Source organism: Molothrus aeneus, unplaced genomic scaffold, assembly GCF_037042795.1.
Source record: "Molothrus aeneus isolate 106 unplaced genomic scaffold, BPBGC_Maene_1.0 scaffold_362, whole genome shotgun sequence".
In the NCBI taxonomy this organism is placed as follows: Eukaryota; Metazoa; Chordata; class Aves; order Passeriformes; family Icteridae; genus Molothrus; species Molothrus aeneus.
Window position 1 is genome coordinate 17,745 of NW_027099030.1, and position 26,005 is coordinate 43,749.

At 62.2% G+C, this 26,005-nt stretch overlaps 10 pseudogenes and 8 gene segments (V, D, J or C); 8 read left to right on the forward strand and 10 right to left on the reverse strand.

The window, feature by feature from the left end:
- Positions 1-908: 908 nt before the first annotated feature.
- LOC136570752 (Ig heavy chain V region 6.96-like) lies at positions 909-1,623 on the reverse strand (annotated as a pseudogene).
- Positions 1,624-2,073: 450 nt separating this feature from the next.
- Positions 2,074-2,802, reverse strand: LOC136570753 (immunoglobulin heavy variable 3-48-like). The segment is given in 2 exon segments: positions 2,074-2,095; positions 2,232-2,802. Coding segments are annotated over 2 exon segments (593 nt in total).
- A 3,843-nt stretch (positions 2,803-6,645) lies between these two features.
- LOC136570754 (Ig heavy chain V region 914-like) lies at positions 6,646-7,199 on the reverse strand (annotated as a pseudogene).
- A 622-nt stretch (positions 7,200-7,821) lies between these two features.
- LOC136570755 (Ig heavy chain V region X44-like) lies at positions 7,822-8,831 on the forward strand. The segment is given in 3 exon segments: positions 7,822-8,039; positions 8,261-8,672; positions 8,818-8,831. Coding segments are annotated over 3 exon segments (644 nt in total).
- Positions 8,832-10,573: 1,742 nt separating this feature from the next.
- Positions 10,574-11,113, reverse strand: LOC136570756 (Ig heavy chain V region 6.96-like). The segment is given in 2 exon segments: positions 10,574-10,903; positions 11,108-11,113. Coding segments are annotated over 2 exon segments (336 nt in total).
- Positions 11,114-11,139: 26 nt separating this feature from the next.
- LOC136570757 (Ig heavy chain V region 6.96-like) lies at positions 11,140-11,588 on the forward strand (annotated as a pseudogene).
- An 18-nt stretch (positions 11,589-11,606) lies between these two features.
- LOC136570758 (uncharacterized) lies at positions 11,607-12,368 on the reverse strand (annotated as a pseudogene).
- Positions 12,369-13,498: 1,130 nt separating this feature from the next.
- LOC136570759 (Ig heavy chain V region 914-like) lies at positions 13,499-13,914 on the forward strand (the record flags this gene model as incomplete). The annotated part of the segment is given in 1 exon segment: positions 13,499-13,914. A coding segment is annotated over 1 exon segment (416 nt), but the record flags the coding sequence as incomplete, so codon positions are not given.
- A 465-nt stretch (positions 13,915-14,379) lies between these two features.
- LOC136570760 (Ig heavy chain V region 6.96-like) lies at positions 14,380-14,919 on the reverse strand. The segment is given in 2 exon segments: positions 14,380-14,709; positions 14,914-14,919. Coding segments are annotated over 2 exon segments (336 nt in total).
- A 26-nt stretch (positions 14,920-14,945) lies between these two features.
- On the forward strand, positions 14,946-15,394 carry LOC136570761 (Ig heavy chain V region 6.96-like; annotated as a pseudogene).
- An 18-nt stretch (positions 15,395-15,412) lies between these two features.
- LOC136570762 (uncharacterized) lies at positions 15,413-16,174 on the reverse strand (annotated as a pseudogene).
- Positions 16,175-17,304: 1,130 nt separating this feature from the next.
- Positions 17,305-17,850, forward strand: LOC136570763 (Ig heavy chain V region 6.96-like; annotated as a pseudogene).
- A 3,203-nt stretch (positions 17,851-21,053) lies between these two features.
- On the reverse strand, positions 21,054-21,607 carry LOC136570764 (Ig heavy chain V region 914-like; annotated as a pseudogene).
- Positions 21,608-22,229: 622 nt separating this feature from the next.
- Positions 22,230-23,239, forward strand: LOC136570765 (Ig heavy chain V region X44-like). The segment is given in 3 exon segments: positions 22,230-22,447; positions 22,669-23,080; positions 23,226-23,239. Coding segments are annotated over 3 exon segments (644 nt in total).
- A 148-nt stretch (positions 23,240-23,387) lies between these two features.
- On the reverse strand, positions 23,388-24,082 carry LOC136570766 (Ig heavy chain V region 6.96-like; annotated as a pseudogene).
- An 18-nt stretch (positions 24,083-24,100) lies between these two features.
- LOC136570768 (Ig heavy chain V region 914-like) lies at positions 24,101-24,516 on the forward strand (the record flags this gene model as incomplete). The annotated part of the segment is given in 1 exon segment: positions 24,101-24,516. A coding segment is annotated over 1 exon segment (416 nt), but the record flags the coding sequence as incomplete, so codon positions are not given.
- Positions 24,517-24,981: 465 nt separating this feature from the next.
- LOC136570769 (Ig heavy chain V region 6.96-like) lies at positions 24,982-25,521 on the reverse strand. The segment is given in 2 exon segments: positions 24,982-25,311; positions 25,516-25,521. Coding segments are annotated over 2 exon segments (336 nt in total).
- A 26-nt stretch (positions 25,522-25,547) lies between these two features.
- LOC136570770 (Ig heavy chain V region 6.96-like) lies at positions 25,548-25,996 on the forward strand (annotated as a pseudogene).
- Positions 25,997-26,005: the final 9 nt, after the last annotated feature.

The following is a 26,005-nucleotide window of genomic DNA, read 5'->3' on the forward strand; positions in this document are numbered from 1 at the left end:
TGGGGCCAGACCAAGGGAATTTGGGGCAGAAGCAGCGAAGGTTTGGGGCTGGGGGAGCGGCCGTGACCCTGCTGGAGCCCGGGGGCACCTCCAGCCCCCCGGGGGCTCCCTGCGCCTCCTCTGCCGCGGCTCCGGGTTCAGTTTTGGCAATTTTGGAATGTATTGGATCCGCCAGAGGCCCGGGCAGGCGCTGGAATACGTCGCAGGGATCCAAAGCAATGGTGGCAACCCCAGCTACGTGCCCTCGGTCAAGGGCCGGTTCAGGATGTCCAGGGACAACGGGCAGAGCTCGGTGACGCTGACCATGAGCAGCCTCAAGGACGAGGATTCCGGCTCCTATTTCTGCGCCAAATCTGCTTATGCTGGTTATCAATATGAAGTTTATGGTATTGACGGTGGTTTCAGCCCAGCCTTTGTTGTTGGGTTCCCAAATGTCCCCAGCCCTCAGACCCTTTCCCCAACCCTCACCCATTGACCCAGATCTGGACCCTTTGTCCCCATTTCCCCCATGGCCTGCGCTGACCCCAAACCCCCACCTGCTCCAGCCCCAAACTCAACCATTGGCCCCAAACCTTCACCCCGAGCCTTGGTCCCAGCCCGGCCCCCTTTGCACCAACGCTGCCCCATGGGCCCCAAACCCTCTCCTGGCTCCGGCCCCACACTCAGCTCTTGGCCCCAAATCTCAGCCTCGCGCCCCAAAAGCGCCCAAAGGGCCCCGATCTGGGCACAGCGGGGGAGGTTTGGGTCAGCGGCTGCGGCCGGGAGCCCCAAGTGGGGATTTGGGGCAGAGTCGGGCGAGTTTTGGGGCCAAAGCGCTTGGGTTTGGGGCAGAACCAGTCGGGGTTTGGGGTCTTTGGTCACCATTGGTGGAAATGGGGGAGACCTGGGGCAAAGGGCCAAGAATGGGGTCAAGGGCTGAGATTTGGGGGAAGGGTCTGGGGAGTGGGGCGACGAGGGGCTGAGACAGGGGCGGCGCCACCACCAGCGTGGAGAATTAAAGCAGCAGCAGCATCATCAACCCAATAACCAGCACCAGCAGCTTTGGCGCAGAAATAGGAGCCGGAATCCTCGTCCTTGAGGCTGCTCATGGTCAGCGTCACCGAGCTCTGCCCGTTGTCCCTGGAGATCGTGAACCGGCCCTTGACCGAGGGCGCGTATTCGGTGTAACCACCACCGCTGCTGATACTCGCGACGTATTCCAGCCCCTGCCCGGGCCTCTGGCGCATCCAGCCCATCCCAAAATTGCCAAAATCGAAGCCGGAGCCACGGCAGAGGAGGCGCAGGGAGCCCCCGGGGGGCTGGAGGTGCCCCCGGGCTCCAGCAGGGTCACGGCCGCTCCCCCAGCCCCAAAGGGAAAAAGGGGAGATGGGGGTGAGGCCGTGCCAAAGTCAGGAGGAGGTGTCCAATTAATCAATGGCTGGATCGGGGCTCATTGCAGGGTTTAAGGAAATTTTCCACACAGGAAACCTCTGTTGGATATTTGGGGCCAGACCAAGGGAATTTGGGGCAGAAGCAGCGAAGGTTTGGGGCTGGGGGAGCGGCCGTGACCCTGCTGGAGCCCGGGGGCACCTCCAGCCCCCCGGGGGCTCCCTGCGCCTCCTCTGCCGCGGCTCCGGGTTCCATTTTGGCAAATTTGGGATGGGCTGGATGCGCCAGAGGCCCGGGCAGGGGCTGGAATACATCTCAGGGATCAGCAGCGATGGTGGCACCACCAGATACGCGCCCTCGGTCAAGGGCCGGTTCACGATCTCCAGGGACAACGGGCAGAGCTCGGTGACGCTGACCATGAGCAGCCTCAAGGACGAGGATTCCGCCGTCTATTTCTGCGCCAAATCTGCTGGTGCTGGTGGTGCTGCTCTTGCTGATGCTATTGACCATGCCGGACGTGGCACCACCGCTGACTGAGCCCCTCTTGTCCCCAAATCTCAGAGCCATCCCGCAAATCTCAGCTCTTCACCCTTGGTCCCAAATCTCCCCCATTTCCCCCCATGGCCAGCCCTGACCCCAAACCCTCGCCTGGTTCTGCCCCAGAACTCAACCATTGCCCCCAAACCTTCACCCCTGGCCTCCAGTTCAGGCCTCATCCCCATCAGGGCTGGGGGAGATTTGGGTGAAATGGGCAAAATTGGGGGTAAACTCCAGAGTTGGGGCAGCAGGGGCAGAGTTTGGGGGAAAATGGGGAAGATTTGAGGAGAAGGGCTGGGATTTGGGGAAGGATCTCCGGGCATTGCAGACATTTGGCGACCACCACGGGGGCGGTGCCGCTGCCGGCGACGTCAATAAAAACATAATCAGCGCCCCAATATTTGTGACGCCTGGCGCAGAAATAGGAGCCGGAATCCTCGTCCTTGAGGTCGTTCATGGTCAGCGTCACCGAGCTCTGCCCGTTGTCCCTGGAGATCGTGAACCGGCCCCGCACCGATGGGGCGTAGATGGTGGTGCCACCGTTGTAGGAGATGTGGGCAACCAACTGCAGCCCCTGCCCGGGCCTCTGGCGGATCCAGAACATGTCGTGATTGGCCAGAGTGAACCCGGATGCTTGGCAGAGGAGGCGCAGGGAGCCCCCGGGGGGCTGGAGGTGCCCCCGGGCTCCAGCAGGGTCACGGCCGCCCGCAGCCCCAAAGGGAAAAAGGGGAGATGGGGATGAGGCCCCGGCTCCGGGCGCGGCCCTGGCAGGGTCGGGAGCAGGAGGAGGATGGGGCTGATCCGGCCCCGCCTCCAGCAGAAGCTTGGAACGGTTCTGACTCGAAACTCAGCCCTCTGCATTCCCGGGAGCCCAAACTCCCCGAGGATCCCCCACATGGCCGGGGGGCTCCCTGCGCCTCCTCTGCCGAGGCTCCGGGTTCGACTTTGGGCAATTTGCGATGTTCTGGGTCCGCCAGAGACCCGGGCAGGGGCTGGAATACGTCGCGAGAATCAACAACGATGGTGCTTACAGCGACTACGTGCCCTCGGTGCAGGGCCGGTTCAGGATCTCCAGGGACAACGGGCAGAGCTCGGTGACGCTGACCATGAGCAGCCTCAGGGACGAGGATTCCGCCGTCTGTTTCTGCGCCAAAGCTGCTGATGCTTATGGTGCTTATGGTGGTTATGGTGCTTATGGTGCTTATGGTGGTTAATGTGGTTATGGTGCAAACCTTATTGACAATGCCGGTGGTGGACCCACCCCAGATGTTGCCTCCACTGACACCCCAAAATTCCCACATTCTACCCTCAATTCTCTACTCCTAAAACTGAATCTTGACCGTTTTCCCTCAATCCCCTGGATCATTTCCTCGCCTCTCACAGTTCTTTGCAGGTTTGGGCATTTGACCCAAATCTCAAAGGTTCATCCCCAAAACTCTGCCCTTTGGGCCCAGGATCTCAGCGGGGTTCGCTTGTGACCATTGGTCCCAAACTGAGCTGGTTCTGCCCCAAATCTCAGCTCCTGGCACCAAACCTCAGCTCCTGGCTCCAAGGCTCAACCAAGGTCCCCAAACCTGGGTGCGAATGGTCGAGATTTGGGGCCAAAAATGGGCCAGATTTGGGTCGGTGGGGGTCAACAATGGGGCCAGGGGTTGGAGGGAAGGACCTGGGCAATGGGGACAGGCGGGGACCCGGGCATGGGGCCAGGGTCAATAGATTCCAGGGCCCCAGCAGCAATGTCAGCACTGGACTCTTTGGCGCAGAAATAGGAGCCGGAATCCTCGTCCTTGAGGCTGTTCATGCTCAGGGCCATGGAGCTCTGCCCGTTGTCCCTGGAGATGCTGACCCGGCCCCGCAGCGAGGGCGGCTGGTAGGAGCCGCCGTGGCTGTCGATGGCTGCCACCCATTCCAGCCCCTGCCCGGGCCTCTGGCGGACCCAGTGCAGATCAAAACGGCTGAAATCGAACCCGGAGCCGCGGCAGAGGAGGCGCAGGGAGCCCCCGGGGGGCTGGAGGTGCCCCCGGGCTCCAGCAGGGTCACGGCCGCTCCCCCAGCCCCAAAGGGAAAAAGGGGAGATGGGCACGAGAAACCTGATTGGTCCGGGGCCTCAAAGTGGGCGTGGCCAGCAAGGAAACGGACGGGGACCCACCTGGGAGGAGGAAGAGGATGAACTCCAAGGGTCCCAGTTTGGGGCCCAGGGTCAGGGTTTGGCTCCAGGGCTGAGCTTTGGCCTCATCCCCATCTCCCCTTTTTCCCTTTGGGGCTGCGGGCGGCCGTGACCCTGCTGGAGCCCGGGGGCACCTCCAGCCCCCCGGGGGCTCCCTGCGCCTCCTCTGCCGAGGCTCCGGGTTCGATTTCGGGAACTTTGGGATGGGCTGGTATCGACAGAGGCCCGGGCAGGGGCTGGAGTTCGTAGCACAGATCAACACTGCTGGCACCACCCACTATGGAGAATCAGTCACGGGCCGGTTCAGGATCTCCAGGGACAACGGGCAGAGCTCGGTGACGCTGACCATGAGCAGCCTCAAGGACGAGGATTCCGGCTCCTATTTCTGCACCAAATGTTTCAGCAGTGTTTGTGTTTATCCTGCTGCTCCTGGTTATGGTGTTGATGGTGGATCTGGCCCCAGGCCCTCTCCTCTCTGTTCCCAAGAATCCCCAAATCCTCTGATCCTTCCCTCAATTCCCAGCCCCGTTTCTCAAATCTCAGCCGTTTTTCCCCCAAACATCGCCATCAGTTCCCCGATTTCCAATTTTCCCCCAGTTTTGCCCATTTCTCCCCACTCTGGCCCTTCCCCTCCCTCCCAGCTCGCCGTGGGGCTCAGCCCGGGGCCCTTTGGGCCCAAAGCTTTTTGTGCAGCTGCGGCTCTGCTGAGGCGCCCGGGAGCTGAGCTCCGCTCTGTCAAACACCGACGCTAAAAACCACCCAAACCAGGAACTTTCTGTTTCCTTTCCTGTCCCGGCCGCGCCCCGGCAGCTGCCAGGGAGGAACTGGGGGGAGCCCCAAAATCGAGGCATCTCCTCCTCCTCCTCCTCCTCCTCCTCCCACCTGGGGCTGCCCTTCCTCCTCACCGGCCGGGATGGCCGGGGGCCGCTCCCTGGGTTTGGGGCTGGAATCCTCCCTTGGGGCTCTGGAGGAAAAACCCTTTTTTATGCCCCAAAAAAACCACATGAAATTGCTGGGAAATTAAATTGCTCGAATTGACCTGGACCGAGGGCTCCACGCTGAGAGAGGCAGATGGGTCCGAGGGTGGATTCGCCTGGAACGTTCCATGGCTCAAGGGCAGGGTCAGCACAGGCCGGTCCAGCTCAGGAGCCGCAATTGCCCCAAGTGGGCCCGACCTGAGGTTTGGTGCCAGGAGCTGAGAATTTGGGGCAGAGCCCGTTCAGAGCCGGGACACGGGGACAGGAATGGGGTGAGGGCTTGGGGTGTGGGGAAGGGGCTGGGACACGGGGACAGGGACGGGGCCAAAAAACATCAACAGCTTGAGCAGCAGCAGCAGCACAACAACCTCCACTAGTACGACCAGATTTGGCGCAGAAATAGACGGCGGAATCCTCGTCCTTGAGGCTGCTCATGGCCAGCGTCACCGAGCTCTGCCTGTTGTCCCTGGAGATCGTGAAACGGCCCTTGACCGAATCCGCGTACCCGGTCCAACCAGCATTGTCGGTGATCCCTGCGACGTATTCCAGCTCCTGCCCGGGTCTCTGGCGCATCCAGCCCATCCCAAAGTTCCCAAAATCGAAGCCGGAGCCGCGGCAGAGGAGGCGCAGGGAGCCCCCGGGGGGCTGGAGGTGCCCCCGGGCTCCAGCAGGGTCACGGCCGCCCCCAGCCCCAAAGGGAAAAAGGGGAGATGGGGATGAGGCCGTGCCAAAGTCAGGAGGAGGTGTCCAATTAATCAATGGCTGGATCGGGGCTCATTGCAGGGTTTAAGGAAATTTTCCATGCAGGAAACCTCTGTTGGAGATTTGGGGCCAGACCAAGGGAATTTGGGGCAGAAGCAGCGAAAGTTTGGGGCTGGGGGAGCGGCCGTGACCCTGCTGGAGCCCGGGGGCACCTCCAGCCCCCCGGGGGCTCCCTGCGCCTCCTCTGCCGCGGCTCCGGGTTCGATTTTGGCAAATTTGGGATGGGCTGGATGCGCCAGAGGCCCGGGCAGGGGCTGCAATACGTCGCAGAGATCAGCAGCCCCAGTGGCAGCACCTACTACGCGCCCTCGGTGCAGGGCCGGTTCAGGATCTCCAGGGACAACAGGCAGAGCTCGGTGACGCTGACCATGAACAGCCTCAAGGACGAGGATTCCGCCGTCTATTTCTGTGCCAAAGATGCTGATAATTGTGGTGCTGCTCATGCTGGTTGTATTGACGGTGCTGGGCTGGTTGTGGGGCATTTAGCCAAGCACCCATCGCTGTGTCCCCAAATGTCCCCAAATCCCAGCCCTCGCCCCCGCTCTTGGTGACTGAATTCGTGTCCCCAGCCCCGGGCCCAGCGCTGAGCTTTGGTGCAGAGTCTGGGGGAGGATCAATGGCCAAGGGCTGAGGTTTGGGGCCCCAAGTGGGGATTTGGGGCAGAGTCGGGCGAGTTTTGGGGCCAAAGCGCTTGGGTTTGGGGCAGAACCAGTCGGGGTTTGGGGTCTTTGGTCACCATTGGTGGAAATGGGGGAGACCTGGGGCAAAGGGCCAAGAATGGGGTCAAGGGCTGAGATTTGGGGGAAGGGTCTGGGGAGTGGGGACACGAGGGGCTCAGACAGGGGCGGCGCCACCACCAGCGTGGGCAATAAAGGCAGCAAAAGCACCAGCACCAGCACCAGCATCTTTGGCACAGAAATAGACGGCGGAATCCTCGTCCTTGAGGCTGCTCATGGTCAGCGTCACCGAGCTCTGCCCGTTGTCCCTGGAGATCCTGAACCGGCCCTTGACCGAGGGCGCGTAGCTGGTGCTGCCACCGCTGCTGATCTGTGCGACGTATTCCAGCCCCTGCCCGGGCCTCTGGCGCATCCAGCCCATGTAGAATTTCCCGAAATCGAACCCGGAGCCGCGGCAGAGGAGGCGCAGGGAGCCCCCGGGGGGCTGGAGGTGCCCCCGGGCTCCAGCAGGGTCACGGCCGCCTGGACCCGCAAAGGGAAAAAGGGGAGATGGGCACAAGAAACCTGATTGGTCGAGAGCCTCAAAGTGGGCGTGGCCAGCAAGGAAACGGACTGAGACCCACCTAGGAGGGGGAGGATGAACTCCAAGGGTCCCAGTTTGGGGCCCAGGGTCAGGGTTTGGGTCCAGGGCTGAGCTTTGGCCGTGCCCATCTCCCCTTTTTCCCTTTGGGGCTGCGGGCGGCCGTGACCCTGCTGGAGCCCGGGGGCACCTCCAGCCCCCCGGGGGCTCCCTGGCGTTGCTGTGCCGCGCATCCGGGTTCGATTTCGGGGCTCACTCCATGCAATGGATCCGCCAGAGGCCCGGGCAGGGGCTGGAGTGGCTCGCAGGGATCCACAGCAGTGGGGGCTACACCAACTACGCGCCCTCGGTGCAGGGCCGGTTCAGGATCTCCAGGGACAACGGGCAGAGCTCGGTGACGCTGACCATGAGCAGCCTCAGGGACGAGGATTCCGGCTCCTATTTCTGTGCCAAAGCTGCTGGGGCTGACGGAGATGATCATGATGCCTGTGGTTATGGCTCCGCCGCCATCGTGGAATTGGAAATCGGGGAAGTGATGGCGATGTTTGGGGGAAAAACGTGAAGATTTGAGAAACAGGGCTAGGAATTGAGGGAAGGATCAGAGGATTCGGGGATTCTTGGGAACAGAGAGGAGAGGGCCTGGGGCCAGATCCACCATCAACACCATAACCAGCAGCAGCAGGATAAACACAACCACTGCTGAAACATTTGGTGCAGAAATAGGAGCCGGAATCCTCGTCCTTGAGGCTGCTCATGGTCAGCGTCACCGAGCTCTGCCCGTTGTCCCTGGAGATCGTGAACCGGCCCTGGAACGACGCCGTGTATGCGGTGCTGCCACCATTGCTGCTGATACTGGCAACATATTCCAGCGCCTGCCCGGGCCTCTGGCGGATCCAGAGCATTCCAAAACTCCCGAAATCGAACCCGGATGCTCGGCAGAGGAGGCGCAGGGAGCCCCCGGGGGGCTGGAGGTGCCCCCGGGCTCCAGCAGGGTCACGGCCGCTCCCCCAGCCCCAAACCTTCGCTGCTTCTGCCCCAAATTCCCTTGGTCTGGCCCCAAATATCCAACAGAGGTTTCCTGTGTGGAAAATTTCCTTAAACCCTGCAATGAGCCCCGATCCAGCCATTGATTAATTGGACGCCTCCCCCTGACTTTGGCACGGCCTCATCCCCATCTCCCCTTTTTCCCTTTGGGGCTGCGGGCGGCCGTGACCCTGCTGGAGCCCGGGGGCACCTCCAGCCCCCCGGGGGCTCCCTGCGCCTCCTCTGCCGCGGCTCCGGGTTCAGTTTTGGCAGTTTCAACATGGGCTGGATGCGCCAGAGACCCGGGCAGGGGCTGGAATACGTTGCAGAGATCAGCAGCCCCAGTGGTTCCAGCACCTGGTACGCGCCCTCGGTCAAGGGCCGGTTCACGATCTCCAGGGACAACGGGCAGAGCTCGGTGACGCTGACCATGAGCAGCCTCAAGGACGAGGATTCCGCCGTCTATTTCTGCGCCAAAGCTGCTGATGCTTATGGTGGTTATGGTGCTTATGGTGGTTATGGTGGTTATGGTGGTTATGGTGGTTATGGTGGTTTTGGTGCTAACCTTATTGACAATGCCGGTGGTGGACCCACCCCAGATGTTGCCTCCACTGACACCCCAAAATTCCCACATTCTACCCTCAATTCTCTACTCCTAAAACTGAATCTTGACCGTTTTCCCTCAGTCCCCTGGATCATTTCCTCGCCTCTCACAGTTCTTTGCAGGTTTGGGCATTTGACCCAAATCTCAAAGGTTCATCCCCAAAACTCTGCCCTTTGGGCCCAGGATCTCAGCGGGGTTCGCTTGTGACCATTGGTCCCAAACTCAGCTGGTTCTGCCCCAAATCTCAGCTCCTGGCACCAAACCTCAGCTCTGGCCTCCAAGGCTCAACCAAGGTCCCCAAACCTGGGCGCAAATGGTCGAGATTTGGGGCCAAAAAGGGCCAGATTCGGGTCGGTGGGGGTCAACAATGGGGCCAGGGGTTGGAGGGAAGGACCTGGGCAATGGGAGAGGTGGGGACAGAGCGATGGGCATGGGGTCAAAGTTAGAACCAGCAGCATGAGCCTCCCAACCCCAACCATCATAAGCGTTTTTGGCGCAGAAATAGACGGCGGAATCCTCGTCCTTGAGGCTGCTCATGGTCAGCGTCACCGAGCTCTGCCCGTTGTCCCTGGAGATCCTGAACCGGCCCTTGACCGACGGCGCGTATCTGGTGTCGCCACCACTGCTGCTGATCCCTGCGAGCCACTCCAGCCCCTGCCTGGGTCTCTGGCGGATCCAGCCCATCCCAAATTTCCCAAAATCGAACCCGGAGCCGCGGCAGAGGAGGCGCAGGGAGCCCCCGGGGGGCTGGAGGTGCCCCCGGGCTCCAGCAGGGTCACGGCCGCCCGCAGCCCCAAAGGGAAAAAGGGGAGATGGGGATGAGGCCAAAGCTCAGCCCTGGACCCAAACCCTGACCCTGGGCCCCAAACTGGGACCCTTGGAGTTCATCCTCCTCCTCCTCCCACCTGGGTCCTGTCCCTTCTCCCTGCAGGCCACGCCCACTTGGAGGCTCTCGACCAATCAGGTTTCTCATCCCCATCTCCCCTTTTTCCCTTTGGGGCTGCGGGCGGCCGTGACCCTGCTGGAGCCCGGGGGCACCTCCAGCCCCCCGGGGGCTCCCTGCGCCTCCTCTGCCGCGGCTCCGGGTTCAGTTTTGGGAGTTTCAACATGGGCTGGATGGGCCAGAGGCCCGGGCAGGGGCTGGAATACGTTGCAGAGATCAGCCCCAGTGGCAGCACCTACTACGCGCCCTCGGTCAAGGGCCGGTTCAGGATCTCCAGGGACAACGGGCAGAGCTCGGTGACGCTGACCATGAGCAGCCTCAAGGACGAGGATTCCGCCGTCTATTTCTGCGCCAAAACTGCTGGTGCTGGTTGGGGTGGTGCTGCTGCTGCTGATTTTGACCCCATCCCCATCTCAGTGTCCCCACCTGCCCCCAAACCCCAGACCCTTCCCCCAATCCTCACCCATTGACCCAGATCTGGACCCTTTGTCCCCATTTCCCCCATGGCCTGCGCTGACCCCAAACCCCCGCCTGCTCCGGCCCCAAACTCAACCATTGGCCCCAAACCTTCACCCCGGGCCTTGGTCCCAGCCCTGCCCCCTTTGCACCAGCGCTGCCCCATGGGCCCCAAACGCTCCCCTGGCTCCGGCCCCAAATCTCAGCTCTTGGCCCCAAATCTCAGCCTCGCGCCCCAAAAGCGCCCAAAGGGCCCCGATCTGGGCACAGCGGGGGAGGTTTGGGTCAGCGGCTGCGGCTGGGAGGCCCAAGTGGGGATTTGGGGCAGAGTCGGGCGAGTTTTGGGGCCAAACCGGTTGGGTTTGGGGCAGAACCAGTCGGGGTTTGGGGTCTTTGGTCACCATTGGTGGAAATGGGGGAGACCTGGGGCAAAGGGTCAAGAATGGGGTCAAGGGCTGAGATTTGGGGACAAGAGGGGCTCAGACAGAGGTGGTGCCACCACCAGCATGGTCAACATAAGCAGCAGCAGCAGGGCTACCAGTATTGGTAGATTTGGCGCAGAAATAGACGGCGGAATCCTCGTCCTTGAGGCTGCTCATGGTCAGCGTCACCGAGCTCTGCCCGTTGTCCCTGGAGATCCTGAACCGGCCCTGCACCGAGGGCGCGTAGTCGGTGCCGGAACCATCGTTGTTGATTCTTGCGACGAATTCCAGCCCCTGCCTGGGCCTCTGTCGATACCAGCCCATCCCAAATTTGCCAAAATCGAACCCGGAGCCGCGGCAGAGGAGGCGCAGGGAGCCCCCGGGGGGCTGGAGGTGCCCCCGGGCTCCAGCAGGGTCACGGCCACTCCCCCAGCCCCAAACCTTCGCTGCTTCTGCCCCAAATTCCCTTGGTCTGGCCCCAAATATCCAACAGAGGTTTCCTGTGTGGAAAATTTCCTCAAACCCTGCAATGAGCCCCGATCCAGCCATTGATTAATTGGACGCCTCCTCCTGACTTTGGCACGGCCTCACCCCCATCTCCCCTTTTTCCCTTTGGGGCTGTGGGAGCGGCCGTGACCCTGCTGGAGCCCGGGGGCACCTCCAGCCCCCCGGGGGCTCCCTGCGCCTCCTCTGCCGAGGCTCCGGGTTCGATTTTGGGAACTTTGACATGTACTGGGTCCGCCAGAGGCCCGGGCAGGGGCTGGAATACGTCGCAGGGATCAACAGCGGTGGTGGTTATGCCGAATACGCGCCCTCGGTCAAGGGCCGGTTCAGGATCTCCAGGGACAACGGGCAGAGCTCGGTGACGCTGACCATGAGCAGCCTCAAGGTCGAGGATTCCGGCTCCTATTTCTGCGCCAAATCTGCTGGTGCTGGTGCTGGTTGGGGTGCTTACGGTGCTGGGTATATGGACGGCGCTCTCCATGACCCCATTCCCAGCCAGCATCACCATGAGCACCGTCACCGTCTGTATCCCTGGCACAGGAACAGGACCCGGAATCCTCGTCCGTGAGGCCGCTCAGGGTCAGCGTCACCGAGCTCTGCCCGTTGTCCCTGCAGATCCTGCCCCGAGCTCGTGTACCAGGGGCTGCCAGCGCTGCTGATTGAGGCAAAGAATGCCGGGGCCTGCCCGGGTCTCTGGCGGATCCAGAGCATGGGGGAACTCCCTGGGGAGGATTCTGGCTCCTGTTCCTGCGCCAGGGACACCGACGGTGACGGCGCTCATGGTGATGCTGGTTGGGAATGGGCTCATGGCCAGCGCCGTCAATATCAGCAGCACCATTAGCACCATAACCATCAGCAGCTTTGGCGCAGAAATAGGAGCCGGAATCCTCGACCTTGAGGCTGTTCATGGTCAGCGTCACCGAGCTCTGCCCGTTGTCCCTGGAGATCCTGAACCGGCCCTGCACCGAGGGCGCGTATTCGGCATAACCACCACCGCTGTTGATCCCTGCGACGTATTCCAGCCCCTGCCCGGGCCTCTGGCGGACCCAGAACATGGCAAAGCTCCCGAAACTGAACCCGGAGCCGCGGCAGAGGAGGCGCAGGGAGCCCCCGGGGGGCTGGAGGTGCCCCCGGGCTCCAGCAGGGTCACGGCCGCCCGCAGCCCTGTGGATACAAAGGGGAGATGGGGATGAGGCCCCGGCTCCGGGCGCGGCCCTGGCAGGGTCGGGAGCAGGAGGAGGATGGGGCTGATCCGGCCCCGCCTCCAGCAGAAGCTTGGAACGGTTCTGACTCGAAACTCAGCCCTCTGCATTCCCGGGAGCCCAAACTCCCCGAGGAGCCCCCACATGGCCGGGGGCTCCCTGCGCCTCCTCTGCCGAGGCTCCGGCTTCGACTTTGGGCAATTTGCGATGTTCTGGATCCGCCAGAGACCCGGGCAGGGGCTGGAATACGTCGCAGGGATCAAGAGCGATGGTTCCAGCACCTACTACGCGCCCTCGGTGCGGGGCCGGTTCAGGATCTCCAGGGACAACGGGCAGAGCTCGGTGACGCTGACCATGAGCAGCCTCAGGGACGAGGATTCCGCCGTCTATTTCTGCGCCAAACGTGCTACTGGTGGTTGGGCTGATGCTGCTGCTGATGTTGGTGATGGTGTTCTCGGCCCCGTCACTGTCCCCATGTCCCAGACCCTTCCCCACACCCCAAGCCCTGACCCCGTTCCTGTCCCCGTGTCCCCGCTCTGAACGGGCTCTGCCCCAAATTCGCAGCTCCTGGCACCAAACCTCAGCTCCTGGCTCCAAGGCTCAACCAAGGTCCCCAAACCTGGGTGCGAATGGTCGAGATTTGGGGCCAAAAAGGGCCAGATTTGGGTCGGTGGGGGTCAACAATGGGGCCAGGGGTTGGAGGGAAGGACCTGGGCAATGGGGACAGGCGGGGACCCAGGGCCAGCGCCCGGATATAACCAGCACCATAATTATAGTACCCAGGAACAGATCTGGCGCAGAAATAGGAGCCGGAATCCTCGTCCTTGAGGCTGCTCATGGTCAGCGTCACCGAGCTCTGCCCGTTGTCCCTGGAGATCCTGAACCGGCCCTGCACCGAGGGCGCGTATTCGGCATAACCACCACCGCTGTTGATCTCTGCGACGAATTCCAGGCCCTGCCCGCGTCTCTGTCGGACCCAGTGCATGGTGAAACTGCCAAAACTGAACCCGGAGCCGCGGCAGAGGAGGCGCAGGGAGCCCCCGGGGGGCTGGAGGTGCCCCCGGGCTCCAGCAGGGTCACGGCCGCTCCCCCAGCCCCAAACCTTCGCTGCGTCTGCCCCAAATTCCCTTGGTCTGGCCCCAAATATCCAACAGAGGTTTCCTGCGTGGAAAATTTCCTTAAACCCTGCAATGAGCCCCGATCCAGCCATTGATTAATTGGACGCCTCCTCCTGACTTTGGCACGGCCTCATCCCCATCTCCCCTTTTTCCCTTTGGGGCTGCGGGCGGCCGTGACCCTGCTGGAGCCCGGGGGCACCTCCAGCCCCCCGGGGGCTCCCTGCGCCTCCTCTGCCGCGGCTCCGGGTTCAGTTTTGGGAGTTTCAACATGGGCTGGATGGGCCAGAGGCCCGGGCAGGGGCTGGAATACGTTGCAGAGATCAGCCCCAGTGGCAGCACCTACTACGCGCCCTCGGTCAAGGGCCGGTTCAGGATCTCCAGGGACAACGGGCAGAGCTCGGTGACGCTGACCATGAGCAGCCTCAAGGACGAGGATTCCGCCGTCTATTTCTGCGCCAAAACTGCTGGTGCTGGTTGGGGTGGTGCTGCTGCTGCTGATTTTGACCCCATCCCCATCTCAGTGTCCCCACCTGCCCCCAAACCCCAGACCCTTCCCCCAATCCTCACCCATTGACCCAGATCTGGACCCTTTGTCCCCATTTCCCCCATGGCCTGCGCTGACCCCAAACCCCCGCCTGCTCCGGCCCCAAACTCAACCATTGGCCCCAAACCTTCACCCCGGGCCTTGGTCCCAGCCCTGCCCCCTTTGCACCAGCGCTGCCCCATGGGCCCCAAACGCTCCCCTGGCTCCGGCCCCAAATCTCAGCTCTTGGCCCCAAATCTCAGCCTCGCGCCCCAAAAGCGCCCAAAGGGCCCCGATCTGGGCACAGCGGGGGAGGTTTGGGTCAGCGGCTGCGGCTGGGAGGCCCAAGTGGGGATTTGGGGCAGAGTCGGGCGAGTTTTGGGGCCAAACCGGTTGGGTTTGGGGCAGAACCAGTCGGGGTTTGGGGTCTTTGGTCACCATTGGTGGAAATGGGGGAGACCTGGGGCAAAGGGTCAAGAATGGGGTCAAGGGCTGAGATTTGGGGACAAGAGGGGCTCAGACAGAGGTGGTGCCACCACCAGCATGGTCAACATAAGCAGCAGCAGCAGGGCTACCAGTATTGGTAGATTTGGCGCAGAAATAGACGGCGGAATCCTCGTCCTTGAGGCTGCTCATGGTCAGCGTCACCGAGCTCTGCCCGTTGTCCCTGGAGATCCTGAACCGGCCCTGCACCGAGGGCGCGTAGTCGGTGCCGGAACCATCGTTGTTGATTCTTGCGACGAATTCCAGCCCCTGCCTGGGCCTCTGTCGATACCAGCCCATCCCAAATTTGCCAAAATCGAACCCGGAGCCGCGGCAGAGGAGGCGCAGGGAGCCCCCGGGGGGCTGGAGGTGCCCCCGGGCTCCAGCAGGGTCACGGCCACTCCCCCAGCCCCAAACCTTCGCTGCTTCTGCCCCAAATTCCCTTGGTCTGGCCCCAAATATCCAACAGAGGTTTCCTGTGTGGAAAATTTCCTCAAACCCTGCAATGAGCCCCGATCCAGCCATTGATTAATTGGACGCCTCCTCCTGACTTTGGCACGGCCTCACCCCCATCTCCCCTTTTTCCCTTTGGGGCTGTGGGAGCGGCCGTGACCCTGCTGGAGCCCGGGGGCACCTCCAGCCCCCCGGGGGCTCCCTGCGCCTCCTCTGCCGAGGCTCCGGGTTCGATTTTGGGAACTTTGACATGTACTGGGTCCGCCAGAGGCCCGGGCAGGGGCTGGAATACGTCGCAGGGATCAACAGCGGTGGTGGTTATGCCGAATACGCGCCCTCGGTCAAGGGCCGGTTCAGGATCTCCAGGGACAACGGGCAGAGCTCGGTGACGCTGACCATGAGCAGCCTCAAGGTCGAGGATTCCGGCTCCTATTTCTGCGCCAAATCTGCTGGTGCTGGTGCTGGTTGGGGTGCTTACGGTGCTGGGTATATGGACGGCGCTCTCCATGACCCCATTCCCAGCCAGCATCACCATGAGCACCGTCACCGTCTGTATCCCTGGCACAGGAACAGGACCCGGAATCCTCGTCCGTGAGGCCGCTCAGGGTCAGCGTCACCGAGCTCTGCCCGTTGTCCCTGCAGATCCTGCCCCGAGCTCGTGTACCAGGGGCTGCCAGCGCTGCTGATTGAGGCAAAGAATGCCGGGGCCTGCCCGGGTCTCTGGCGGATCCAGAGCATGGGGGAACTCCCTGGGGAGGATTCTGGCTCCTGTTCCTGCGCCAGGGACACCGACGGTGACGGCGCTCATGGTGATGCTGGTTGGGAATGGGCTCATGGCCAGCGCCGTCAATATCAGCAGCACCATTAGCACCATAACCATCAGCAGCTTTGGCGCAGAAATAGGAGCCGGAATCCTCGACCTTGAGGCTGTTCATGGTCAGCGTCACCGAGCTCTGCCCGTTGTCCCTGGAGATCCTGAACCGGCCCTGCACCGAGGGCGCGTATTCGGCATAACCACCACCGCTGTTGATCCCTGCGACGTATTCCAGCCCCTGCCCGGGCCTCTGGCGGACCCAGAACATGGCAAAGCTCCCGAAACTGAACCCGGAGCCGCGGCAGAGGAGGCGCAGGGAGCCCCCGGGGGGCTGGAGGTGCCCCCGGGCTCCAGCAGGGTCACGGCCGCCCGCAGCCCTGTGGATACAAAGGGGAGATGGGGATGAGGCCCCGGCTCCGGGCGCGGCCCTGGCAGGGTCGGGAGCAGGAGGAGGATGGGGCTGATCCGGCCCCGCCTCCAGCAGAAGCTTGGAACGGTTCTGACTCGAAACTCAGCCCTCTGCATTCCCGGGAGCCCAAACTCCCCGAGGAGCCCCCACATGGCCGGGGGCTCCCTGCGCCTCCTCTGCCGAGGCTCCGGCTTCGACTTTGGGCAATTTGCGATGTTCTGGATCCGCCAGAGACCCGGGCAGGGGCTGGAATACGTCGCAGGGATCAAGAGCGATGGTTCCAGCACCTACTACGCGCCCTCGGTGCGGGGCCGGTTCAGGATCTCCAGGGACAACGGGCAGAGCTCGGTGACGCTGACCATGAGCAGCCTCAGGGACGAGGATTCCGCCGTCTATTTCTGCGCCAAACGTGCTACTGGTGGTTGGGCTGATGCTGCTGCTGATGTTGGTGATGGTGTTCTCGGCCCCGTCACTGTCCCCATGTCCCAGACCCTTCCCCACACCCCAAGCCCTGACCCCGTTCCTGTCCCCGTGTCCCCGCTCTGAACGGGCTCTGCCCCAAATTCGCAGCTCCTGGCACCAAACCTCAGCTCCTGGCTCCAAGGCTCAACCAAGGTCCCCAAACCTGGGTGCGAATGGTCGAGATTTGGGGCCAAAAAGGGCCAGATTTGGGTCGGTGGGGGTCAACAATGGGGCCAGGGGTTGGAGGGAAGGACCTGGGCAATGGGGACAGGCGGGGACCCAGGGCCAGCGCCCGGATATAACCAGCACCATAATTATAGTACCCAGGAACAGATCTGGCGCAGAAATAGGAGCCGGAATCCTCGTCCTTGAGGCTGCTCATGGTCAGCGTCACCGAGCTCTGCCCGTTGTCCCTGGAGATCCTGAACCGGCCCTGCACCGAGGGCGCGTATTCGGCATAACCACCACCGCTGTTGATCTCTGCGACGAATTCCAGGCCCTGCCCGCGTCTCTGTCGGACCCAGTGCATGGTGAAACTGCCAAAACTGAACCCGGAGCCGCGGCAGAGGAGGCGCAGGGAGCCCCCGGGGGGCTGGAGGTGCCCCCGGGCTCCAGCAGGGTCACGGCCGCTCCCCCAGCCCCAAACCTTCGCTGCGTCTGCCCCAAATTCCCTTGGTCTGGCCCCAAATATCCAACAGAGGTTTCCTGCGTGGAAAATTTCCTTAAACCCTGCAATGAGCCCCGATCCAGCCATTGATTAATTGGACGCCTCCTCCTGACTTTGGCACGGCCTCATCCCCATCTCCCCTTTTTCCCTTTGGGGCTGCGGGCGGCCGTGACCCTGCTGGAGCCCGGGGGCACCTCCAGCCCCCCGGGGGCTCCCTGCGCCTCCTCTGCCGCGGCTCCGGGTTCGATTTTGGCAATTTTGGGATGGGCTGGTATCGACAGAGACCCGGGCAGGGGCTGGAATACGTCGCCAGTATCAGCAGCGGTGGTGGTTACACCGAATACGCGCCCTCGGTCAAGGGCCGGTTCAGGATCTCCAGGGACAACGGGCAGAGCTCGGTGACGCTGACCATGAACGACCTCAAGGACGAGGATTCCGGCTCCTATTTCTGCGCCAGGCGTCACAAATATCGGGGCGCTGATTTTGTTTTTATTGACGTCGCCGGCAGCGGCACCGCCCCCGTGGTGGTCGCCAAATGTCTGCAATGCCCGGAGATCCTTCCCCAAATCCCAGCCCTTCTCCTCAAATCTTCCCCATTTTCCCCCAAACTCTGCCCCTGCTGCCCCAACTCTGGAGTTTACTCCCAATTTTGCCCATTTCACCCAAATCTCCCCCAGCCCTGATGGGGATGAGGCCTGAACTGGAGGCCAGGGGTGAAGGTTTGGGGGCAATGGTTGAGTTCTGGGGCAGAACCAGGCGAGGGTTTGGGGTCAGGGCTGCCCATGGGGGGAAATGGGGGAGATTTGGGACCAAGGGTGAAGAGCTGAGATTTGCGGGATGGCTCTGAGATTTGGGGACAAGAGGGGCTCAGTCAGCGGTGGTGCCACGTCCGGCATGGTCAATAGCATCAGCAAGAGCAACACCACCAGCACCAGCAGATTTGGCACAGAAATAGACGGCGGAATCCTCGTCCTTGAGGCTGCTCATGGTCAGCGTCACCGAGCTCTGCCCGTTGTCCCTGGAGATCCTGAACCGGCCCTTGACCGAGGGCGCGTATCTGGTTTCGCCATCATAGTCAATCCCTGCGACGAAATCCAGCCCCTGCCCGGGCCTCTGGCGGATCCATTGCATGGCAAAATTGCCAAAACTGAACCCGGAGCCGCGGCAGAGGAGGCGCAGGGAGCCCCCGGGGGGCTGGAGGTGCCCCCGGGCTCCAGCAGGGTCACGGCCGCTCCCCCAGCCCCAAAGGGAAAAAGGGGAGATGGGGATGAGGCCGTGCCAAAGTCAGGAGGAGGTGTCCAATTAATCAATGGCTGGATCGGGGCTCATTGCAGGGTTTAAGGAAATTTTCCACACAGGAAACCTCTGTTGGATATTTGGGGCCAGACCAAGGGAATTTGGGGCAGAAGCAGCGAAGGTTTGGGGCTGGGGGCGGCCGTGACCCTGCTGGAGCCCGGGGGCACCTCCAGCCCCCCGGGGGCTCCCTGCGCCTCCTCTGCCGCGGCTCCGGCTTCGATTTTGGCAATTTTGGGCTGGGCTGGATGCGCCAGAGGCCCGGGCAGGGGCTGGAGTTCGTAGCACAGATCAACACTGCTGGCACCACCCGCTATGGAGAATCAGTCACGGGCCGGTTCACGATCTCCAGGGACAACGGGCAGAGCTCGGTGACGCTGACCATGAGCAGCCTCAAGGACGAGGATTCCGGCTCCTATTTCTGCACCAAATGTTTCAGCAGTGTTTGTGTTTATCCTGCTGCTCCTGGTTATGGTGTTGATGGTGGATCTGGCCCCAGGCCCTCTCCTCTCTGTTCCCAAGAATCCCAGAATCCTCTGATCCTTCCCTCAATTCCCAGCCCCGTTTCTCAAATCTCAGCCGTTTTTCCCCCAAACATCGCCATCAGTTCCCCGATTTCCAATTTTCCCCCAGTTTTGCCCATTTCTCCCCACTCTGGCCCTTCCCCTCCCTCCCAGCTCGCAGTGGGGCTCAGCCCGGGGCCCTTTGGGCCCAAAGCTTTTTGTGCAGCTGCGGCTCTGCTGAGGCGCCCGGGAGCTGAGCTCCGCTCTGTCAAACACCGACGCTAAAAACGACCCAAACCAGGAACTTTCTGTTTCCTTTCCTGTCCCGGCCGCGCCCCGGCAGCTGCCAGGGAGGAACTGGGGGGAGCCCCAAAATCGAGGCATCTCCTCCTCCTCCTCCTCCTCCTCCTCCCACCTGGCGCTGCCCTTCCTCCTCACCGGCCGGGATGGCCGGGGGCCGCTCCCTGGGTTTGGGGCTGGAATCCTCCCTTGAGGCTCTGGAGGAAAAACCCTTTTTTATGCCCCAAAAAAACCACATGAAATTGCTGGGAAATTAAATTGCTCGAATTGACCTGGACCGAGGGCTCCACGCTGAGAGAGGCAGATGGGTCCGAGGGTGGATTCGCCTGGAACGTTCCATGGCTCAAGGGCAGGGTCAGCACAGGCCGGTCCAGCTCAGGAGCCGCAATTGCCCCAAGTGGGCCCGACCTGAGGTTTGGTGCCAGGAGCTGAGAATTTGGGGCAGAGCCCGTTCAGAGCCGGGACACGGGGACAGGAATGGGGTGAGGGCTTGGGGTGTGGGGAAGGGGCTGGGACACGGGGACAGGGACGGGGCCAAAAAACATCAACAGCTTGAGCAGCAGCAGCAGCACAACAACCTCCACTAGTACGACCAGATTTGGCGCAGAAATAGACGGCGGAATCCTCGTCCTTGAGGCTGCTCATGGCCAGCGTCACCGAGCTCTGCCTGTTGTCCCTGGAGATCGTGAAACGGCCCTTGACCGAATCCGCGTACCCGGTCCAACCAGCATTGTCGGTGATCCCTGCGACGTATTCCAGCTCCTGCCCGGGTCTCTGGCGCATCCAGCCCATCCCAAAGTTCCCAAAATCGAAGCCGGAGCCGCGGCAGAGGAGGCGCAGGGAGCCCCCGGGGGGCTGGAGGTGCCCCCGGGCTCCAGCAGGGTCACGGCCGCCCCCAGCCCCAAAGGGAAAAAGGGGAGATGGGGATGAGGCCGTGCCAAAGTCAGGAGGAGGTGTCCAATTAATCAATGGCTGGATCGGGGCTCATTGCAGGGTTTAAGGAAATTTTCCATGCAGGAAACCTCTGTTGGAGATTTGGGGCCAGACCAAGGGAATTTGGGGCAGAAGCAGCGAAAGTTTGGGGCTGGGGGAGCGGCCGTGACCCTGCTGGAGCCCGGGGGCACCTCCAGCCCCCCGGGGGCTCCCTGCGCCTCCTCTGCCGCGGCTCCGGGTTCGATTTTGGCAAATTTGGGATGGGCTGGATGCGCCAGAGGCCCGGGCAGGGGCTGCAATACGTCGCAGAGATCAGCAGCCCCAGTGGCAGCACCTACTACGCGCCCTCGGTGCAGGGCCGGTTCAGGATCTCCAGGGACAACAGGCAGAGCTCGGTGACGCTGACCATGAACAGCCTCAAGGACGAGGATTCCGCCGTCTATTTCTGTGCCAAAGATGCTGATAATTGTGGTGCTGCTCATGCTGGTTGTAGTGACGGTGCTGGGCTGGTTGTGGGGCATTTAGCCAAGCACCCATCGCTGTGTCCCCAAATGTCCCCAAATCCCAGCCCTCGCCCCCGCTCTTGGTGACTGAATTCGTGTCCCCAGCCCCGGGCCCAGCGCTGAGCTTTGGTGCAGAGTCTGGGGGAGGATCAATGGCCAAGGGCTGAGGTTTGGGGCCCCAAGTGGGGATTTGGGGCAGAGTCGGGCGAGTTTTGGGGCCAAAGCGCTTGGGTTTGGGGCAGAACCAGTCGGGGTTTGGGGTCTTTGGTCACCATTGGTGGAAATGGGGGAGACCTGGGGCAAAGGGCCAAGAATGGGGTCAAGGGCTGAGATTTGGGGGAAGGGTCTGGGGAGTGGGGACACGAGGGGCTCAGACAGGGGCGGCGCCACCACCAGCGTGGGCAATAAAGGCAGCAAAAGCACCAGCACCAGCACCAGCATCTTTGGCACAGAAATAGACGGCGGAATCCTCGTCCTTGAGGCTGCTCATGGTCAGCGTCACCGAGCTCTGCCCGTTGTCCCTGGAGATCCTGAACCGGCCCTTGACCGAGGGCGCGTAGCTGGTGCTGCCACCGCTGCTGATCTGTGCGACGTATTCCAGCCCCTGCCCGGGCCTCTGGCGCATCCAGCCCATGTAGAATTTCCCGAAATCGAACCCGGAGCCGCGGCAGAGGAGGCGCAGGGAGCCCCCGGGGGGCTGGAGGTGCCCCCGGGCTCCAGCAGGGTCACGGCCGCCTGGACCCGCAAAGGGAAAAAGGGGAGATGGGCACAAGAAACCTGATTGGTCGAGAGCCTCAAAGTGGGCGTGGCCAGCAAGGAAACGGACTGAGACCCACCTAGGAGGGGGAGGATGAACTCCAAGGGTCCCAGTTTGGGGCCCAGGGTCAGGGTTTGGGTCCAGGGCTGAGCTTTGGCCGTGCCCATCTCCCCTTTTTCCCTTTGGGGCTGCGGGCGGCCGTGACCCTGCTGGAGCCCGGGGGCACCTCCAGCCCCCCGGGGGCTCCCTGGCGTTGCTGTGCCGCGCATCCGGGTTCGATTTCGGGGCTCACTCCATGCAATGGATCCGCCAGAGGCCCGGGCAGGGGCTGGAGTGGCTCGCAGGGATCCACAGCAGTGGGGGCTACACCAACTACGCGCCCTCGGTGCAGGGCCGGTTCAGGATCTCCAGGGACAACGGGCAGAGCTCGGTGACGCTGACCATGAGCAGCCTCAGGGACGAGGATTCCGGCTCCTATTTCTGTGCCAAAGCTGCTGGGGCTGACGGAGATGATCATGATGCCTGTGGTTATGGCTCCGCCGCCATCGTGGAATTGGAAATCGGGGAAGTGATGGCGATGTTTGGGGGAAAAACGTGAAGATTTGAGAAACAGGGCTAGGAATTGAGGGAAGGATCAGAGGATTCGGGGATTCTTGGGAACAGAGAGGAGAGGGCCTGGGGCCAGATCCACCATCAACACCATAACCAGCAGCAGCAGGATAAACACAAACACTGCTGAAACATTTGGTGCAGAAATAGGAGCCGGAATCCTCGTCCTTGAGGCTGCTCATGGTCAGCGTCACCGAGCTCTGCCCGTTGTCCCTGGAGATCGTGAACCGGCCCTGGAACGACGCCGTGTATGCGGTGCTGCCACCATTGCTGCTGATACTGGCAACATATTCCAGCGCCTGCCCGGGCCTCTGGCGGATCCAGAGCATTCCAAAACTCCCGAAATCGAACCCGGATGCTCGGCAGAGGAGGCGCAGGGAGCCCCCGGGGGGCTGGAGGTGCCCCCGGGCTCCAGCAGGGTCACGGCCGCTCCCCCAGCCCCAAACCTTCGCTGCTTCTGCCCCAAATTCCCTTGGTCTGGCCCCAAATATCCAACAGAGGTTTCCTGTGTGGAAAATTTCCTTAAACCCTGCAATGAGCCCCGATCCAGCCATTGATTAATTGGACGCCTCCCCCTGACTTTGGCACGGCCTCATCCCCATCTCCCCTTTTTCCCTTTGGGGCTGCGGGCGGCCGTGACCCTGCTGGAGCCCGGGGGCACCTCCAGCCCCCCGGGGGCTCCCTGCGCCTCCTCTGCCGCGGCTCCGGGTTCAGTTTTGGCAGTTTCAACATGGGCTGGATGCGCCAGAGACCCGGGCAGGGGCTGGAATACGTTGCAGAGATCAGCAGCCCCAGTGGTTCCAGCACCTGGTACGCGCCCTCGGTGCAGGGCCGGTTCAGGATCTCCAGGGACAACGGGCAGAGCTCGGTGACGCTGACCATGAGCAGCCTCAAGGACGAGGATTCCGCCGTCTATTTCTGCGCCAAAGCTGCTGATGCTTATGGTGGTTATGGTGCTTATGGTGGTTATGGTGGTTATGGTGGTTATGGTGGTTATGGTGGTTTTGGTGCTAACCTTATTGACAATGCCGGTGGTGGACCCACCCCAGATGTTGCCTCCACTGACACCCCAAAATTCCCACATTCTACCCTCAATTCTCTACTCCTAAAACTGAATCTTGACCGTTTTCCCTCAGTCCCCTGGATCATTTCCTCGCCTCTCACAGTTCTTTGCAGGTTTGGGCATTTGACCCAAATCTCAAAGGTTCATCCCCAAAACTCTGCCCTTTGGGCCCAGGATCTCAGCGGGGTTCGCTTGTGACCATTGGTCCCAAACTCAGCTGGTTCTGCCCCAAATCTCAGCTCCTGGCACCAAACCTCAGCTCTGGCCTCCAAGGCTCAACCAAGGTCCCCAAACCTGGGCGCAAATGGTCGAGATTTGGGGCCAAAAAGGGCCAGATTTGGGTCGGTGGGGGTCAACAATGGGGCCAGGGGTTGGAGGGAAGGACCTGGGCAATGGGAGAGGTGGGGACAGAGCGATGGGCATGGGGTCAAAGTTAGAACCAGCAGCATGAGCCTCCCAACCCCAACCATCATAAGCGTTTTTGGCGCAGAAATAGACGGCGGAATCCTCGTCCTTGAGGCTGCTCATGGTCAGCGTCACCGAGCTCTGCCCGTTGTCCCTGGAGATCCTGAACCGGCCCTTGACCGACGGCGCGTATCTGGTGTCGCCACCACTGCTGCTGATCCCTGCGAGCCACTCCAGCCCCTGCCTGGGTCTCTGGCGCATCCAGCCCATGTAGAATTTCCCGAAATCGAAGCCGGATGCTCGGCAGAGGAGGCGCAGGGAGCCCCCGGGGGGCTGGAGGTGCCCCCGGGCTCCAGCAGGGTCACGGCCGCCCGCAGCCCCAAAGGGAAAAAGGGGAGATGGGGATGAGGCCAAAGCTCAGCCCTGGACCCAAACCCTGACCCTGGGCCCCAAACTGGGACCCTTGGAGTTCATCCTCCTCCTCCTCCCACCTGGGTCCTGTCCCTTCTCCCTGCAGGCCACGCCCACTTGGAGGCTCTCGACCAATCAGGTTTCTCATCCCCATCTCCCCTTTTTCCCTTTGGGGCTGCGGGCGGCCGTGACCCTGCTGGAGCCCGGGGGCACCTCCAGCCCCCCGGGGGCTCCCTGCGCCTCCTCTGCCGCGGCTCCGGGTTCAGTTTTGGGAGTTTCAACATGGGCTGGATGGGCCAGAGGCCCGGGCAGGGGCTGGAATACGTTGCAGAGATCAGCCCCAGTGGCAGCACCTACTACGCGCCCTCGGTCAAGGGCCGGTTCAGGATCTCCAGGGACAACGGGCAGAGCTCGGTGACGCTGACCATGAGCAGCCTCAAGGACGAGGATTCCGCCGTCTATTTCTGCGCCAAAACTGCTGGTGCTGGTTGGGGTGGTGCTGCTGCTGCTGATTTTGACCCCATCCCCATCTCAGTGTCCCCACCTGCCCCCAAACCCCAGACCCTTCCCCCAATCCTCACCCATTGACCCAGATCTGGACCCTTTGTCCCCATTTCCCCCATGGCCTGCGCTGACCCCAAACCCCCGCCTGCTCCGGCCCCAAACTCAACCATTGGCCCCAAACCTTCACCCCGGGCCTTGGTCCCAGCCCTGCCCCCTTTGCACCAGCGCTGCCCCATGGGCCCCAAACGCTCCCCTGGCTCCGGCCCCAAATCTCAGCTCTTGGCCCCAAATCTCAGCCTCGCGCCCCAAAAGCGCCCAAAGGGCCCCGATCTGGGCACAGCGGGGGAGGTTTGGGTCAGCGGCTGCGGCTGGGAGGCCCAAGTGGGGATTTGGGGCAGAGTCGGGCGAGTTTTGGGGCCAAACCGGTTGGGTTTGGGGCAGAACCAGTCGGGGTTTGGGGTCTTTGGTCACCATTGGTGGAAATGGGGGAGACCTGGGGCAAAGGGTCAAGAATGGGGTCAAGGGCTGAGATTTGGGGACAAGAGGGGCTCAGACAGAGGTGGTGCCACCACCAGCATGGTCAACATAAGCAGCAGCAGCAGGGCTACCAGTATTGGTAGATTTGGCGCAGAAATAGACGGCGGAATCCTCGTCCTTGAGGCTGCTCATGGTCAGCGTCACCGAGCTCTGCCCGTTGTCCCTGGAGATCCTGAACCGGCCCTGCACCGAGGGCGCGTAGTCGGTGCCGGAACCATCGTTGTTGATTCTTGCGACGAATTCCAGCCCCTGCCTGGGCCTCTGTCGATACCAGCCCATCCCAAATTTGCCAAAATCGAACCCGGAGCCGCGGCAGAGGAGGCGCAGGGAGCCCCCGGGGGGCTGGAGGTGCCCCCGGGCTCCAGCAGGGTCACGGCCACTCCCCCAGCCCCAAACCTTCGCTGCTTCTGCCCCAAATTCCCTTGGTCTGGCCCCAAATATCCAACAGAGGTTTCCTGTGTGGAAAATTTCCTCAAACCCTGCAATGAGCCCCGATCCAGCCATTGATTAATTGGACGCCTCCTCCTGACTTTGGCACGGCCTCACCCCCATCTCCCCTTTTTCCCTTTGGGGCTGTGGGAGCGGCCGTGACCCTGCTGGAGCCCGGGGGCACCTCCAGCCCCCCGGGGGCTCCCTGCGCCTCCTCTGCCGAGGCTCCGGGTTCGATTTTGGGAACTTTGACATGTACTGGGTCCGCCAGAGGCCCGGGCAGGGGCTGGAATACGTCGCAGGGATCAACAGCGGTGGTGGTTATGCCGAATACGCGCCCTCGGTCAAGGGCCGGTTCAGGATCTCCAGGGACAACGGGCAGAGCTCGGTGACGCTGACCATGAGCAGCCTCAAGGTCGAGGATTCCGGCTCCTATTTCTGCGCCAAATCTGCTGGTGCTGGTGCTGGTTGGGGTGCTTACGGTGCTGGGTATATGGACGGCGCTCTCCATGACCCCATTCCCAGCCAGCATCACCATGAGCACCGTCACCGTCTGTATCCCTGGCACAGGAACAGGACCCGGAATCCTCGTCCGTGAGGCCGCTCA